Below are 18,001 nucleotides of genomic sequence, written 5' to 3' on the forward strand. Positions count from 1 at the left end.
TGTGTTTGTGAGCACTTAGAAATTCATAATCTGAACATATAAAGCCCAACTACCAGCAGATTAATACAGTGCAGAATGATATCGCGTGTTGTTTGAGTCAGTGTGATAAAAATAATCTCTTATAGCCCCACAAGTGGCAGCCTATGATAAGTTCTTAGGTGTTTTTTCCACCCTATCTGAATGATCTTTTATGCATAAGTGGCAGTGCTAAAAATAGATGACCTAATTTGGAGTAACAGGATACAATAAATGCTATTTAAAATGTATTCATCCTAATTACTCATTTCACCACTACAGCTCAGAGTTAAATATAAAACAGACCCGAACACAGCACACACAAAAAAAAACAAAAAACAAAAAAACCCAACAACAACAAAATGGAGTCAACTGTGGATCATGATTTTATTCAAAACAGCAAATATATTACAATAATCATCCATCACTTCCATTCTTTTAACTGTGAGTGTTATTTCTGTCGGTGGTTTTCAGATAATCTATGACACTGCATTAAAAAACAGAAGAAAAGATTGGATAGCCCTCTCCCCTAGTCTCCCAGTCAACAGACAATCACCTGTGCAAGTATTCGCCCTAAAAGAGTTAGATTCAAGTTCATTTTCCTCTGGGTAATTGGCATGTTTCTCTTTTGTTATCTCCTCTCTTAAGGAGCTCTTGCCTTCATTAGAATGATGAATCTAGGTCTCTGGAAAAAAAAAAAAAAAAAAGTTGCTCACAACAAGAGAGCAACCCTGGCACATAGTTGGCTTTGACAGTGAAACTGAAAAACTGACCTTCTTTGTGTAAAATCATGAATCTCACCGTCAGAGAAAATCAGTAGTGACTTTGTTCAAATGCCATTAAGACACGCAGGTCTCTCTCCATTTCTTGTCCATGACATCCAGACTAATCGCATGTTAGTGACACCCGGCCAAGTCATGCAGCAAATGTCCGAGGAATAAGGTTAGTCCTAGGTAATCGCTGTTAAACTAGTGCCATTGAGTGTAACTCAAGACAAGCATTTCCTCATCAGGCTGTCCTATATTGACCCTGTAATTCAATAGAGGCCATGAGCGAAACCTTGTAAAGATAGATGTTGTGTTGTCATGACAGTTGGAAGCGAAAGCTCGGGTGCTCATTAAAGGTCCAACCATGGTATGACATTCCCAGAGGAATGTGAGCGTGGGGGTGACCTGATGCAGTGGTGCTTAGAAAACGTGAAACCGTAAGTGGATGCTGTTATAAAAGAAAAAAGAAAAAACAATAACAAGGTAAGTTATTGTATCATATGCATGCGCTTACTTACACAACAGCAATACACAATTCAGAAGGGCTGCCATGTGATGAGTTTGTTGAATAAACTCCAAACAGAGAATCTTTAATCACGGAATGACTCAAAAATGTGTGTTTCCCTCCACAGGTTTTCCTTCTTTTGTATCCGGATGCATTCGTATATTTTTATGTATCGGTGTCACTGCAAGTGAAATGTCTCCACTGTGCCCCCCTTTATAAAAACCCTGAGGTGAGCGTCACGACTTCACAGTAAAATAGATAAATGACACTAGGTGGTAGCAGAGCTCCCTTGGGCAGGTGCCGATATACTGCCTCATCCTGTGCAATATGTCTCTTTCACTCATGATTCATAAACAGTATGTGTGGAGAGGATACACAATATCCATTGTGCACTGCAGAATGCCAAGCATTTTATTCATGTGAGGGAATGTGTCTGTTAAAAGACTGTGCTACTGGTTTTTGAAAATATTAATTAAGTCATTTTTTTTCTAAAATACTGAACCAGGTTTCTTTTCTTTTAGGAGCCATATATGTATGTATATATATTACAGTGTTTTGAGATATATATATATATATATATATATATATCTCAAAATATTGCAATTTCCCTCCTGGATTAAAAAGATATCCATCCATTTATCCGATAATCTGTGATCAGTGGTCCTGTTTCTCCTGAATGCTTTGTATAACTCCGATGGATCCATTGGTATGAGGGAAAGCACAGCATTTAAAATCTTTGTAGTTATGGCATATAATAGAAAGCAATTACCTGAATCACAGCCTGCAGCCGTTTCTGCAGTGAAATGTGATGGCTAAGTTAGGAATATCACACTGAGTGAGCATGAAAGGGAAAAGAGTGGAAAATGAAGATGTTGTAGGATTGCCCCTTTATTTCAGCCTTTGAATAATTCAGTACAAAAATAAAACGACAAGCAATGTCAAACATTTTCTTCATCTTTTATTATTTCATGGCACCACAGAGTCAGCGTGAGATTACTTGACAGTGTTTCTTTCCCCCCTCAGCGGATGCCCCCCATCCCTGCAGGCATGCTGTCAGTGTGACAAGTGAGAAGGTTTTTAAAAGTAGTTCGCCACCCTGCGAACAGACTGGATGTTGGGGTTCTCCGCCTGCCACTCCACGTGAGTGCAGTAGTTTCCTCTCTCCACGATGTACATGCGGCCACGGTAGTTAGGCTCCTCATACAGCACCCAGCTGTTTGGAAAAAGCAGATAAAAATAATGATGTGCAATAATAATTGTATGCAATATTTAGTATATTACAAGGGGAATATTGGGTCAAAGCAAGGCAAGTTTGGGAATATAGTGAAATTTGTGCATGAGGTACTTTCAAAGTGCCTCTTGGACTCACTTAGCTGAGACACACATCCAAATGGAGTTTATGGCTTAAAAGGGAAAGTTCAATGACTACACAGCACATTCTCCCCTGTAACAGCTGTGGAATGTGGTTTTGACTCACCTCGGAGATTTTTAAATGAACCCTATATATAAATATATATAGTATGCACACAATGGTCGGGATGTGTTTTATATTTTCGAGAAAGTCTTCTGAGTGGCGAGACGACGGGTAATGAGCAGAGAGAGGGAGAGATGCTAGATGACGTTACAGCTAATGGTGTGCACTTTCAACTCTGTGAAAACTGCAGTGCCTCAAATTTAACATTTCTGAATCATAACAGAAATAGGAGGAAATGAATTCTGTTCGTGGCACCAAACCCATTATTAAAAAAGATTATCATGCTAAATAATTAAACAGAAGCAATTTCCCAGTTACCATTTTATCCGCTGTTTATCTTTCCCACCTAAACTCTACAACTTTTCATTTACTTAGCCGACAAAGACATATATGAAGACAAAAGTGAGTTGGTATATTGTGAGTGTCTGTATTTCTGTTAATGCCCTTCTGTTGCTGATCTACTTGCATTTTCAACTAGATCTAGTACTTACAGCAAGGTCTGCTACTGCAGGGAAGCTTTACTGATGTCCTTCGCTTGCCATTCACATGACGTGAAAGCTTTTCACAAATAAGCACGTTATGATACTTGCTTTTTTTTCCCCTAATGAGCAAACCAACTAAACTAAATTTCAAATATGAACGATAAGTCATGCTGGATAAGCCACATATCTCAATGTGAACTTTTTTTCAGTGGAAAAGCTGTTGCTTATAACCAAAGATAGGTTCTCTATCCAAAAAACTGAGAGGTTTCTTTTTTTTTTTTTTTTTAGCAACACAATAAACAAAGGGACAGTTTCTTGAAATATCTTATGTTGGTTAAGTTTTTAAGTCAAAATTTTCATTTGGGAAGTGAACATCTTAGCCGGTAATCACAACATGCCTGATTTTCCTGTTTTCTTTCTACTCCCACGTATTTAACACAAACTTTCATTAATAGCACCTCAGACCCAATGAATCTGTCCTCACAGCAGGACGTGCCATAAATGAAACTATCTGAGGGGTTAAACCAAAAGGTGGTTTTGGGTGACCTGCCCTTAATGGCTCAGACAGGGTCACTCAAGAAGAAGTAAAGTTCAGAAGAGTGCATTCGCCAGCAAAGCACAATGAACTGAGAAAAAACCTTGCAGTTTAAGTCAAGCTCTTGCTGCAGAGACACCTACGCTCCATCTCCATAGACCTTGATGGAGTTGATGCAGTTCTTGGTCAGGCCTCGTGCTTGCAGGAACGGGCAGTCGTCACAGAGCTCCACACACTGGCCGGAGAAATTGTCCCCCTCAAACAGCTCCATCCTGTAGTGCTCTCCATGCTGGGGAGGATAATGACATGCCAGCTTACTGACTCATAGCAACAGTGTTGGGCTTTACCTCTGCAAAGAACCAAGGTTTTCTCCTTGACGTGAGAGGGAATATGTTATGTGGAGAAACACTTGTACCTATGTACCTACATGTCGCGGGTACATATGGATGTCAGTATATATGGCCCGCAGTCTGTGCCTGAAGTGCACGAGATACGTGACTTTCCTTTCAGTGTAAACCTGTAGGGCAAGTTTCTATTACACTGCAAAGGTGATTTATGCCCTTAAAATTAAGGAATCAAAATGATTTTGACTTTGATCGATCTCAAAAAAAACAAAAAAAAAAAAAAAAAAAAACAGATGTCCACAAACTAGGCCCCACATATCCCCACACAAATATTTGTCTGTCCCTGGGGTCCCACATACACACACTCTTACCATCCTGATTGGCTTGCAGGAGCCCATGTGATCATTATGGGCATTCCAGCGCTGGAATTCAGGGTACTCGCCGTGCTCCAGTATGTACTGTTGGCCCTTGAAGTCTGGGTGGTCGAAGCAGACGAAGGCCCCGCTCTCCACGCGGACAGAGTTGACTCTGTTCATGAAGCCCCGATCCTGAAAGTTGTCACAGTCGCTGCCGATCTCCAGCTTCCTCCCAGTGAAACATTTTCCCTCATAGAAGACGATCTGTTTTTTGTTGTTTTTTTGAAGATGAAGATTTTTTTTTTTTTTTTTTTTTAAACTCCGGACATACATTTGAATGCAAAATGCTGTTAAACTGGTTATTTCAGACTAACACTGAGCTCCAGAAAATGCAAAAACATTGTTTAAACTTCTTCTTTTGTCTTTTTGTGATTGACTTTTGTTTGTGAAACCCACTGCAGGTTTTTGGAGAGTCCCCATTCCTGTTGTTATACTCACCTTTCCTGAGTACTGAGACATTTTTCCACAGTTAGCGATTCCAAACTAGTCACACTGTATAAAAGTGGAAAAATTTTGGACACCCAGATATATAAGGCTGACAGAGAGGGTGATGGTATCGCGAGGCTGCTGCAACAAAAGCACAACAATGGAGGGTTTAGACATTTTGCCACATTGACAGTTTCCCTTACATGTGCCACTGCTGATATTGGACTTTGGGTCTCGACGGCGAAACAATAGAGTGAGAGATATTTTGCTTTGATTCGGGCTTTGAGGGTGATGTTACACTGCAAGTTGGGACTGCAGAGTAATATTTGGGTTGTTTCCTGATGAGGGGAGACCAGCAGCAAAACAAAGACAGGGAGGGGAAGTTTAAACAAAATGTAAAAACATAAAAAAAAAAAAAAAAAGTAGAATCAAACGTAGACCCATCGTGCATTTTTCAAGTGAAGGTATACCCAAGTTTTAATGGCAGATTGTGGTTTCTCTGCATATCCAGAGAGAATCCTTCAATCCTGAATATCTGGGCGGAAAGTCAATTACCATATGACACAAGAAAAGATTTAAGGTCAAGCGGTGAGATCAGGATTCAAAATTAGACGTAAAACTTGTTTTTCACGTTTAGTAGCAGAGACATAGACAGTTTCCATTTTCCATTTTCCTGTTTTATACTGAATGCTACTTCAAGTCATTTCAGTCTTTATGCTCTGTATTAATTGAGTCTATTCATAGCAGATGCCAATGTTGATTAATGACCACTAAAGCTGTATTACACCCCATACAGGTCAGACATAATCCACCTACAGCAAACATACTGTACCTTTGACAATTATCAACTTGTCTTCTTAAGGTACAAATCCAACTCATATAAATCTTTATATGAGTCTGTGACAAAAGCAGACATTAATATTTACAAAAGTCTCATAAATTATGTAGAGCAGTTGACAAAGGGCGGACAGCTCTTGCATAATGCAAGAATCTGAACATTGGGAAACTCTAACCCCTGAACACAGTGTACCCAAGCTGAGTTAGATGCTAAACATATAGACTTAACAAAGATCCAGCGCTTAATGGGCCGTTGCCATGACAGGACAAAGTATGAACAGGTATAAAAAGAGGGAAAGTCGATGAAAACATCCCAGTCTTTGACAGAAACCAAGACAGACGGGCTAATCAGTCAGGTATGTGCACATAGAAAAACATGCTTTCTTTCCTATTTCGTGTGTTTAGCCTTTGCAGTCTGTTTTTTTTTTTTTTTTTATCAATACATGTTAGACCTTTTTGTATATTTGCTATCAAATGTCAATATCGCTGCACTTGAGCTCTGAAGCTCTTTTGAATATTTAAAATCCTTAAAAATATATTATTGCATTACTCTCTGAAACTGAAACACTTCTGTGCAATAGAAGACATGAAATCAGGAGCACAGCTCATCTTGTATAATCAAATCTACACTTTATCTCTCCCAGGCTGCATTATTGAGCAGAACAATGAAGCTGTTGGCCTTTGCTTTAACCATCGCCCTGCTGTTTACAGCCGGTGAGCCTGTCACTGATTCTCCACTGAACAAACACAACCACTGCTGGGAGATCTGCTTTGTCTGTCACAACGGAGCAGCACAATCACAGCAGACCTGTCAGAGACTTGGAGACAGGCCTTTTCACTTTATATTAGTGAGCTGAAAGTAATTGTGTGAAAAGCATTTCACTGACCTTCACCCTCTCGCTCTACGAATTAAAACCCAAATAACTTAAAAGTTGTGGGAGGAACAGACAAACTAACAATGGATGAAATTAATTTGTTGTTTAATTCCCAGGTGAAGCCCTGACCTGCCACCGTTGTGTCCCCAAAAGGGCTGGAGGCGACTGTGGGCTCAGCGTGGAGACGTGTAAACCGGGAAAGGACGGTTGTGCTGCCGCCAGGTTCCTCAGAGAACCATGTAAGTTTCTCCAACATTCAACAGACTGGTGGTGCAGAAACTACAGTAAACATAAATACATGAATATCACAGTTGCTTTGGATTATAGATTAGTTAAAGGTATAATTTACAGAAGAGGGAAAAATTAAATATCCATTTAATAATGCGGATCATTTTATTTTTACTGACAATGTCCATATTAAGGAGGCACAACATGTTTTGACCCTTAAACCCTCACTAGCCCCAGGGCCTTATTTATTATGAGATTTCTTAATGCAATTTGTAAATAACCACTGGATTAAAAAAGAGTCTTTGTTGCTTTAAAAAAGCAGAGGAAATAAATTCCCAGCCAAGGAGAGCTTTAAATATCAATAAACGTCAACAAGCGAAGCCAAAATAACAAACCAAAAATTAATCCATGCTTTCCCTGACAATATTGAAGTATTCATGTAAAAGTCCCCAAAGATTTTCAGGAAATTTTCTTGCTGGAGTTGCGGATTGAATAACAATGAGCACAGGCAGACAGGGCAGCATCGTCCATCTTAGTACTGCCTGGCCCAAAGAAAGGCAAAGTGTGGCGTGAGTTTGAATCTTCTGTCACCAACTGTACCAACATGTGTTAGTTTGAGGATAAAGGATAGTGTTTTAACTTTTGGAAAAGGTCCACTTGCATATATCAAGTAAAAATTTACAGTTTATTTGAATTGCTTAGACATTGCTTAAGCAGAAAATCCACTATGTGTCAAATGTTGGTGAATCATGAAAGCGTGTGAGAATACATTACCCCGAATATACAGAAGTGCTTCTTGCATCATAAAACCATGTGTTTTTGTTTTAAACAAATCCTTTCTTTACTTTCCAAGATGGCCATTACCAGAAATGCATGGCTCTGTCAGACTGCGAAATGCTGAAGACGAACGCCTACATCGATATAAACTGTTGTAGCGATGACATGTGCAACACCTTTTAACACCGAATGTGAAAATCAGAGAACATCACAATCTGTTGGAGTAGGTGTATGCTCATGCAAAAGAATTCACCCACCGCTGACTTCATCAGGCTGCAAGCTGCTGCAGGCAGCTACCTGGTGGGAGCACCTGTTTGAATCCTAAGCAGCCATGTTCAAACGAAGGCGAGAAAACAAACACTGTGAAACAACTCCTTGCCCTGACAAATAAAGGAGATGGGAAACGTAGCATGGCCCTGTGCATATTTTTATCCTAAAAAATATTTGACTTTTCCACTTCTTTTTCACCTCCACATCAGATCCTCGACAATTTCTACCTGTCATGGTCGTACAAATAAGTCAAAGGATTATTTCTACTCTCGTTTCCAGGTTGGTTAATTTTCATGTATGCCATTTCTCTGATTTCTTATTTGGTATAAGAACAAAATACATCTCCGCTTATCTTTCAACATGATAAGCCCTCTGAGACGTTCGCATCATCTGTAAGTCAACTCTTTTGAAATCATTAGAGGACACTGGGAGGCAGCATTTAGTTAGACAACAAGGAGCTGGAACAAACTTCGAGAAAATATAGGTGTCAAGATTTTTAAGGTCAGGAATGAAAATAGTTGATTCTCGTGAAGTGTGAGAGAAGAAGCTTGAGTGCAGAGGGAGTAGGAGGACTAGTCTCGGCTCCTGGGTACAATCCCCAGGCTCCGAGCGAATGCTGAAGTCCATCACTTGTCAGAGAGATCATGGTGATAGAGTCCTCCTAGAAAGATATATGGATGACAGCTTCAACTTCTATTTTTCCTCTGAGTGTGGGATTTGCAAGTACTCCAATTGCCGCAGGGTCAAACCCATGACCTTAAGAACACCCGAACCGTCCTGTTACTCATACCTTCGCTAATGCTTGTCCCAACTTTATGTCCAGCACCCAAGGGAACTAAATCAAATCTTTGACCAACTACCTCAACATGCTAGAGGACTTCATACATTTTCTGAGGTTTGATTGTATGAATCTCTGTGAATTATCAAGCCCAAAGCTTCCACCCTTTTTTTTTTTTTTAATTCCAGATAGACACCAAAGGTCTAACACACACTGCTGAAATGATCCTGACCAAACTGTTCAAGGAGACAAAAGATGGATTGATAAGTTTTATGGTCGAGGGTACAATCATTTCGATGCCCAAAGCAAAGGGTCCAAAGAAAAACGTCAAAAGCTCAGAGAAATGGTGCATTAATGTGTCAGATGGCTCAGAGGGCCATTCCTCTTCAGGAAAACAGTCATATGTAATAAAAAATGTGGGTCAAGTGCCTTTTTACAACAGGGGAGTCAAGGAGTACTTGGAAGTTTTGAGGATGTGGGTTTGATCATTATTGGGCTCAATGAATTTTGAAGACCAAACACTAAAAGACTCAAATGTTGGAGGAAATCTAACGCGGGAGTGTCAGGACAAATGACAAACGAACAAATGAAGCTGAACGCATGGATTAAATACTGAAGTACTCTTAACAAAAGGGCAGAGTCCTTAAAAATGAACTCCTCACAGCAATTCGGAGGCTGCGGGTCAAGTCCTCTTTCCTACTTTGGGAGCGAAAAGGCTGAAAGTTGACTATGTGGTGCAGAGTCAGGTTCAGTTTTTTCCTGCCTGACCTGTCCTATAATTTGCAACTACAGGATTTAGATTTAATCTCTATTAAATAAAACTTCATTTCACAGAAAATGTTGCTGTTGGGCTGTTTTGACATAATCATATAAAAATAACTTAAAACAGCCCAGGAACAGGTTTTCACTATCAGTCGGTGATTTTTACATTCTGCTTAACTGCTTACATTCTTGTTCTTGTGATTTTCTAAACAAGAGTTTTTGTAACACACTAAACTGTAATTACATGTTTCATTCTCTCCCATTTACTTGAGCTTACATGAGTCATTTCAAAGCACACAAAACTAATGATCCACACTCAAGCCTGCTTTACATAACCACTTTTTGCTTTAATGATTACAATCAAAAACATTTGTACAACATTTTCAACATTAGAAAATGGATGCAGATTTTTTTTTATTTTTATTTCTATTTTTTGGCTGACAGTAACTGCTTCAAAAACAAACTGAGGGACAGAGAGGTGGCTACTGCGTGAAGATGAAGTAGAAAAAAGAGCTGTATATTGGAGAGACCAAACAGCTGGTGATGTATCAGAAGTAACCTCCATGTTAACTTAACCATTTTCAGCGCATATGCATTGCAGACGTGACATTTCTTCTTCTTCTCTTATTTCATATTAGTTAAACTGATAAGGGCCTGTAGCCCACATGGGAGCAGCTTAATGAGAAGCTAAGATGCATCAAGTCATTACTGTCTCTGGCCCTATGCTTGTCGTCATCACTGTGCACATTTCTTTTTCTGATACACCCAAACGATGTTTTATGTTTTGCATCAGTGCCGAGCACAGAGATGAAGGAGGGGTGGTCTGTGGGAAATATTACACAAGGGAACCACCACTCATTCTTCTTTTATCAAACACAAAGAAAAAAAAAAAGGATGACAAAGGGAGGAGGAAATACTGATAAATAACAGTGGATTCAGAGCCATAAATAGACAGTATTGGATATTTAGGACCCTGTGGAGGGGGTGGGGGGGCGGGTGGAGTCAGCTGAGGTGGAGGAAAACTGGCAGCTAGCCTTCAAGTAACGGGATATCCCAGTGCAGTGTCCTGTGTGTTGATTGGGCGGCTCTACATCATGGAGCAGGATGTTTTTCCTGGCTGCACGCCGCCGTCCATCTTCTCTGCCTCCAGGATCATCCTCCGGAAAACCTCAACGGCCGTCTGACACACACACACACACACAAAGAAAAAGACAGGACACACATAATAACATAGATGACACTGTCACACACCACTTTGAATTTTATGGCACCGTGCGCACCACATCCTGTGGAAACTGGCTGGTTTTAAATACAATTTTAGTTTTTTTTGTTCTGTGCATTTAAACAAACATGAGGAATACTGCTCTGCCAAGCTGATTCGAGGCAGATTATCTGACTTCCTGAATGTGCAACTCGGAAGCAGAAGGAAATACATCCACCAAGAGGGGTTCAAAAATCGATTACTGTATGAGTGATGCAAGTTTGTTGGTGACTGTTTGCATATGTTGGCAGGACCTTTGTTGTGCCCACCGGATGTAAGTGAATGTGATCTAAAGACCAGGGGGCCATTTCTTGGAAGCTGTGGTGAATAAGCCTCTCAACCGGCCACTTGGGGGCAGCAGAACAACCTGTAAATGGAGCACCGTGCTGCTGTTAAGGTGAGATCTTGAGGGGAAAATGGAGATTTGGTCCAAGCCTCACTCTCCTTTTAGCTGTGGTTTGCTGTCAATCAACTCCTGAGCTAAATATCCGCCTCATTTGGAGCTAAATGTTCTTACTTGTTAACTGTGTTCTGTTTGTGTTTTTATTTTCCGGGTAAAACAGGTGCCCACTGCAGCAAGAAAATAAATGGGGGAATCAGACTCAAAACGTCTCTCTCGCAACATCTAGTCAAAACGTTATAAATAGGAATGTATTTCTTAGTTTGGTTTTAAAATTATTTACAGTTGTGGTCGATTTGTTGAACGCGTACAGTTACTGGCAGTAAGTGCAAGTCTGTTTAAATAGCAGAGATGCCATATGTTTACCCGATATGACGTTTATTGACAGCTGGGGTCAGCGGTGCGAGCAATGCAGCAGAAGAAGAGCAACTTGTATCGCTTTACAGCACACACAAATACTTTGATTTTACTATATGCGTGGGCGTCCTTGTTAAATCCAATAAGGGATTCCACATTAGATTACTTTAGAGAGCGAGATAACAAGAAATGTCAAAATTTGTTCAACACAGGCAGAAATATCCCGACCTTCAATCCCCTGTTTGGGTTAAAACTCTTTTCTACACGTCCTACACCCACAAAGCAACTTGATATCTGAAGGTCTTTCTAACTTTGTGTTCTCAAATTGTATGATGGGGTTTCTTCCTTCTGCACCGCATAAGTCATACAAGTGTATTCATGGATTGTGTAGTGACCACAGTAACACTGTTGTGCTCTTGAGAAAGCTCTTTAGCCCCCCAAACCCTCCATCGGATCTGCTCAGGGGTTGGATGAGTGTGGCGTCAGAGACAGCTTGTGTCTCAGTGAGCCCATCTGAATATACAAAGGTAAAATAAATAAATAAACAACCTCCCTCCAGCCACCTTAGGGGTTATAACTGGCATAAATGAGACTCAGGCTGTTGTCAGACCCATCACACCAGCTATCCATCCCCCCATCCCTCCCAACTTCCTGATCCAGGCTTCTACAGGGAGACAGGTAGGGTGCTCCCTGAACAGGTTGCCAAGCAATCGCAGGACGACACATGCAGCCAGACAATCGTTCACGCTCACAGTCACACCGACGGGCAATTTAGAGCTGCCAATCAACCTGACCTGAATGTCTTTGGACTGTAGGAGGAAACCTACGCAAGTACAGGGACAACACGTCCACACACACACACACACACACACACACACAAAGGCCCCAGCTGACAACCAGGTTTGTCAGCTTGCTGCTGTGAGGCAACAGGGCTAGAGGATATTCATGTTTCAAGCCTAAATCGTAACAGTGATTGTTGTGTTTCAGATAGATAAATGAGCTTTGATGATACTCGCACACAAAAAAACCTGCAGGTGAATATTACCTGAACTGCGTGGGCTCTTACCTGGTTCTCTTTAGCTGAGGACTCCATGAAGGCAGCGTTCCAGGATTCGGCTAATGCTTTTCCTTCTTCACAACTGATTACTCTGAAGAAAAAGAAAATCCCATGGACAGCAGGCCAGTCAGGACAGAACACATAAATATTTCACAGCCAGGCTGCAGTGCTGCCTTTGCTTAAACCCAGTGAGTCTAACACTGCTCTGATAATGATGTGTCGAGCCGAAGGACTACAGAAAACACACGGAGACCATTTCTAACATTCTAGCTTGGTGCAAATGGCTGCTGCTTTTATTTAGGTCATCTGTGAACTACATATTAACATCTGCTCTGCGGTTTTGTTTTGGCCTCATATGTCAGAAATGCTGACTTTTGCATTTTTTGCCTCTGGGAGCCTCTGAAAATGCAGAGAAACTGAACAGAAATGATGATTTAAACTGGCAAATGCCTTTACCTTTGTGTTTATCTGCTGTATGTTGAACATAATGTACACTGTAATTGCGAGTTAGGACGTACCGCTCCATATGTAGGTCATTCTTGTTTCCGACAAGCATAATTGGTACTCTGCATTGAAAGTAAATGGCACAATGTCAATCTGTATGTCTTCGAGTGCATTACGCAGTAAAAGAAGCGAGGGGTGGGGGGGTGGGGGGGGGTATACTCACTGGACTTTTCCCACCATATCCAACAGTTTTTCATGGATAACCTGGACAACTTCAAAGCTGGAAGCAATAAAAAGAATTTATTTTTTTCAGAATTGACGAACTTCCAAACTCATTGTACAGAACATAAAGTAGAATTGTCATCATTAAAGAGGGAATGCAAAATTATTATACCTTTTATTAGATGTTACTGAATAAACCAGAATGTAACCATTGATATCTATGGAGTAAGTCTGTGGGAAGATAGAGTACTCATCCTGTGGAAACAGAAAGATTTTTGTACTACAATGCTCGAGAAAATCAAACGTCACGAAGCAGGATTATGATGGAGTATCATTATACCAACAGATAATTCAATAAAAATCAATAAACTGCCGACAGGCCCGTTACAATGCATTGTGTCGTACCTGTCCTGCTGTGTCTACCAGCTGAAGATGATACTCTTGGCCATTTATTGTGATCATCTTAGTAAATGCTGCAATTAGGAGAAAAGACAAATGCAGTTATCATGTATGGACGGTAGAGTAAAACTAATCATCTCTCATATTAACACAACCAAACGACACCAAATGCAGTAAAAAAAAAAAACACATGTTCTCAGTCTGCTGATCTCGATACGTATAAGACATAAGCCGGTTATAGATCCGTTTTGGTTTGCATGGGACCAGTGAGTTCATTCGGCGCAGGAATGTCGATATCTGCCTGGAGATGGGTCATATTATCTGCTGTGGGACTGAGGGATAGAATCGCCTGAAGCATCTCACTGATAACACTGATACTTCACTTTATGTTAACCATCCATGGATTATTTATAGACACAGACCTTAAACATTGAGTGGTATGTGAGCAAATAGGCTGTTGTAAAGAGAAACAGCCTGCAGAATAAAGTTTAAACTTCAGATCTCTGGAGAGTCTGGGAATATATGTGCTACTATATGTTCTCTCCTTCAGCAAAATGTAATGTTAAAGCTCCTTGAAGCATGATCCCACTCTAAGCCGGGGATGTTCATGAAAACACCAATCAGACAGTCAGCAGGATGTAATTTCGACCACGTACTAGCCCGGCGGATTATCCAAAAGTTTCTCAGAACAAAGCTTTTCTGAATTTGAGGGTGCAAACTGGTGAAAATTACAACGCTAAAAAATGTAGCATGATTTAAAAAGATTGTAGTCCACATTTCAGTCCGACAGGTGAACCTGACCGATACATCCGGAATGGTAATATGATACTATATTAGAGCTGCAGCTCATAAATCCCTATCCCTAAAACTATTTTGATAACTGATTAAATATATGCCCCAAATATTTCTAGTTTTCAACATATTTATGGGAGCTTTTTGAAACAGTTCTGTGAGTTATATACATTTTTGTGTGAGTAAATCTCAATTTAGGACTATTTATCAGGAAATTACGAAGAAAAAGAAGAAGAAGAAGAAAAAAAAAAAAAAAAAAACAAGAAATGTAAATCACAGAGAGACTGGTATCATAAAATAGCCGATCAGACAGTCGAATGCACACCCATCCTTGAGTTTAAAGAAAAAGCTGAGCAAACTGTAATGGATGGGGATGCATTGCAGGGGTTTCCTACAGTATTTCACAGCAGAGATGCTTGAAGTTAAGGAACTCCAACATTAACCTTTAAAACTTTTAACAGCTATAATATTTCATGTGGATGTTGCTGAGGCCTGTACGCAAATCAGGAGATGAGCTGCAGGGGATCTAGGTGCAGTTCAGGTGATCCCCTGATTGCGTAACAGGGTACAACAGTCCACTAAACACCCACTTACTGTTTTCTATTGTTGGGTCATAGGAGTCAACAAACTGGCCCTCCACAAACTGAATGGTCAAAGAGGACTTTCCTGCAAAAAAGAAACCAAACAAACAAAACAAAACAACAACTGAGGAAACTGTCATCAAACGCCTCTTTAGTGTAAGGCAGTAAATTCAGCAATCAGATTTAACAGCAGATGGTATTAAAAACCCAAACCAGGGTGAGAATAATATCATTAAAGCTACACGAAAATGTGGAAACTCTACAGTTATAGTAATAACATGGCAGATATTGACACATAGTTCAGAGATAAACTCATTATACAGCAGGGAAACCTAAACACAAGTCTCCCTGGGAAAATGACACGTTTGTGTGTGTGTGTGTGTGTGTGTGTGTGTGTGTTAGTGCTGGCATGCTGGCTGGGCCTCCAGTCGTGGTGCTGCTGCTATCTACTGTATCTGTGTGGGCCATCTTGCCCCCCCCTCCCCACCTCTCCTCCCCTTCCTGAACATCCCTTTTACCGCATACAATTTGCGCTTCTTTGCTTTCCAGATGCGGTCAAACAAACCGCTACAAAAATGCGTCAAATCCTCCAGGCCCTCACCAACTAACGCAGCCGGGGCTGGAGGAGAGGAGGAAGGGGGTGTCACTGATACAATAATAATAATAATAATAATAATAATGATAATAATAATAATAATGGGTGTGTTATGGCTGTGCTCGTTATAGGGGGCTCCATGTGCTGGAGGCCGGCTCTCACCTGCTGGCGCTGACTCAGATCTCCCTCCCTGTAATTTAAGTCCCATAACGGACTTAAATTAACGATTAGGCCGCAGAAATCGAGGCCCTTTTTGCGGCTGTTATAGCCCCCCCACCCCTTCTCCTCCTCCTCCGCCTCCTCCCTCCCTCCTTCCCCACCTTTAGGTCCGTCCGGCCGGGACTCACCTACGGATCTGTACCCGAGGATGGCGATCTTTCTTGATTTGGGCTGCGGCATGTCTCCTCCTGGTTATCGCATCCAGTCCTCGGGCTGAACCGCAACCTCCAACCGGAATGGCATCCAAAATTCAAGGGGCGCAGAGATACATACAGCCTGCAGAGGACCGCGGGAAGCCTGCCTGTCTCCTGCCTCAGCGAAGGGATTATTTCTATTTAAGGGATCAAAGGAAAATCCACAGCTTCGGGGTTTAAAGTGAAAATGTTATTTCAGGTCATCGGGGGGGAAAAAAGCGTGGAGGATCTATAGATCTACAATAACTGCGTCACTCCCCTTTGCGATGTAATGAATTAGTAATTGGTGCTGCTCGCTCATTGGCTGGCTGCCGACGGGAGGCGGGCTTTCCAGGCTCTTGTAAGGCTCCTATTGGACGAGAGGTCTGCTCGTCTGGCGACAGCGCAGAGCTCCTGAAATGTGATTGGCTGATTCTGGCATTATGACGTGCTGGGTGGTCGGATGTAATGTCATTCATACGTTTTGGGGTCAGGGGTCAGGAGGAGCGTCCTGACCGATGAGGACGACGTCATTTCTTTGCTTTGTGAGACATCGTGTGATTATTATGTCACGAAAAACGCCACACGAGTGTGTGTGTGTGTGTGTGTGTGTGTGTGTGTGTGTGAAAACAATAAATGATGGAGTAGCTACAATTATCACAGATCTAAATTAGAAATAAGGAGCTATAAATATACTATCTACAATATCAACCAAAGTCTCTGATACCTTTACTTGAATTCATATTAATATTATTTTTACTTTTACCAATATTTCACTACACTAGGCTTTTATTCTTTTTTTTTTTTTTTTTCAAGCTGTAGCTGATTTATAAATAAATTCATTCCATTTAAAAGAGACATTTCGACAAAATATGACACGTTTGTTGTTTAAACTCTCCAACAATCTGGAGGTTTTAATAGTTGCTCCAACCGTTGATCACACTCCACCTGAGCCTCATCAGGAGTTGAAGCTTATACCTGGACGTCACGTCGATTCTGGCTGAGAACTGCAATCAGGGCCACGTTAAAGAGACATCCTGTTGTCAACTGAGAAAATTATATCTGCTGATGAAGATCATGTGTTGTGATGGAAACACGTGGTAACGTTAAAGTTAGATTGACTTTGACCAACATTAAAATGCTGCCCACATTAACAGATGAGTGAAAGCCACTGTAACATGTAACAATAAATATTTGTTTACGCCCTCAATCAGTATGGTGGTGGTCATTGGTCAAGTTGTGGGTGGACAATCATAGGCACACAATAAACCCAAATATGAATGTTTTTTCAGCTAATAGAATAATAATAATAAAAAAAACAACAACAAAAGCAAACAGAGTCCTCGGATTCTTTGTATTGTTTTAACAACATGTGGTGCAGTTTATATATTACATACTAAAACAGAAATGACACAGATCAAATCTCTCTATATCGGTCTGCTATACATTCCCCAAAATGATAGCAAAGTGATAAAAAGATAAAAATAAATAGATTGAAGAACATTTGGCCATGACGGTGTGATGAAGATCTTAAAAGTAATAATTTCATCCATCGTTTGATGAGATAAGCTGAATATAACGGAACAGTTCAATGCTTGAGTTGAAGTGCTCAGAGTAAATGTTATGCTGTTAACAGTTTGGCAGAAATTCTCAATTTTATGGCGTCAGAATAGATTTTCCTACAAACCTGAAAACTGGCAGCAAAGTACAAATACAAATGCTAAAGGATGAATTAAAAAACAAAAGTCATAGTACAGACAGAGTACACTCATTCGTCATTGGACTATGACCAGATGCTCGTCAGTAAGAGAAAATGTCCAGCAGATGTCCCCATAACACTATTTATACCTCACAGGTCTCACAGAGGCCCCTTCACAAGTGCTCATGTTCATTCCCTTACAAAGATCACCACCTAATTACTGTACATTTCCATCTCTTGGTTTTGCTTTGGACCCACACATGAAGCATCACTTCTCAAGTTGGGCACTGCAGTAAGAGATACTCTCTTGA

General features: G+C 40.7%; 3 protein-coding genes across 3 annotated transcripts; 1 reads left to right on the forward strand and 2 right to left on the reverse strand.

Moving 5' to 3' along the window:
• Positions 1–2,364: 2,364 nt before the first annotated feature.
• On the reverse strand, positions 2,365–4,997 carry LOC115058171 (gamma-crystallin N-A-like). The gene is made up of 4 exons (XM_029525493.1): positions 4,977–4,997; positions 4,494–4,742; positions 3,922–4,067; positions 2,365–2,500 (listed from the first exon to the last, which is right to left on the reverse strand). Exons 1-4 carry the CDS (start codon positions 4,995–4,997, stop codon positions 2,365–2,367), a joined length of 552 nt encoding a protein of 183 aa, XP_029381353.1.
• Positions 4,998–6,466: 1,469 nt separating this feature from the next.
• On the forward strand, positions 6,467–7,864 carry ly97.3 (lymphocyte antigen 97, tandem duplicate 3). The gene is made up of 3 exons (XM_029525564.1): positions 6,467–6,515; positions 6,793–6,915; positions 7,758–7,864. Exons 1-3 carry the CDS (start codon positions 6,467–6,469, stop codon positions 7,862–7,864), a joined length of 279 nt encoding a protein of 92 aa, XP_029381424.1.
• A 1,971-nt stretch (positions 7,865–9,835) lies between these two features.
• rheb (Ras homolog, mTORC1 binding) lies at positions 9,836–16,263 on the reverse strand. Its single transcript, XM_029524945.1, has 8 exons — positions 15,947–16,263; positions 15,018–15,089; positions 13,638–13,705; positions 13,405–13,487; positions 13,234–13,290; positions 13,085–13,132; positions 12,576–12,657; positions 9,836–10,671 (listed from the first exon to the last, which is right to left on the reverse strand). The coding sequence occupies exons 1-8, from the start codon at positions 15,996–15,998 to the stop codon at positions 10,579–10,581; spliced, it is 555 nt and encodes a 184-aa protein (XP_029380805.1). The 5' UTR covers positions 15,999–16,263; the 3' UTR covers positions 9,836–10,578.
• Between the last annotated feature and the right edge of the window lie 1,738 nt (positions 16,264–18,001).

Source organism: Echeneis naucrates, chromosome 17 (assembly GCF_900963305.1).
Source record: "Echeneis naucrates chromosome 17, fEcheNa1.1, whole genome shotgun sequence".
Taxonomy (NCBI): Eukaryota; Metazoa; Chordata; class Actinopteri; order Carangiformes; family Echeneidae; genus Echeneis; species Echeneis naucrates.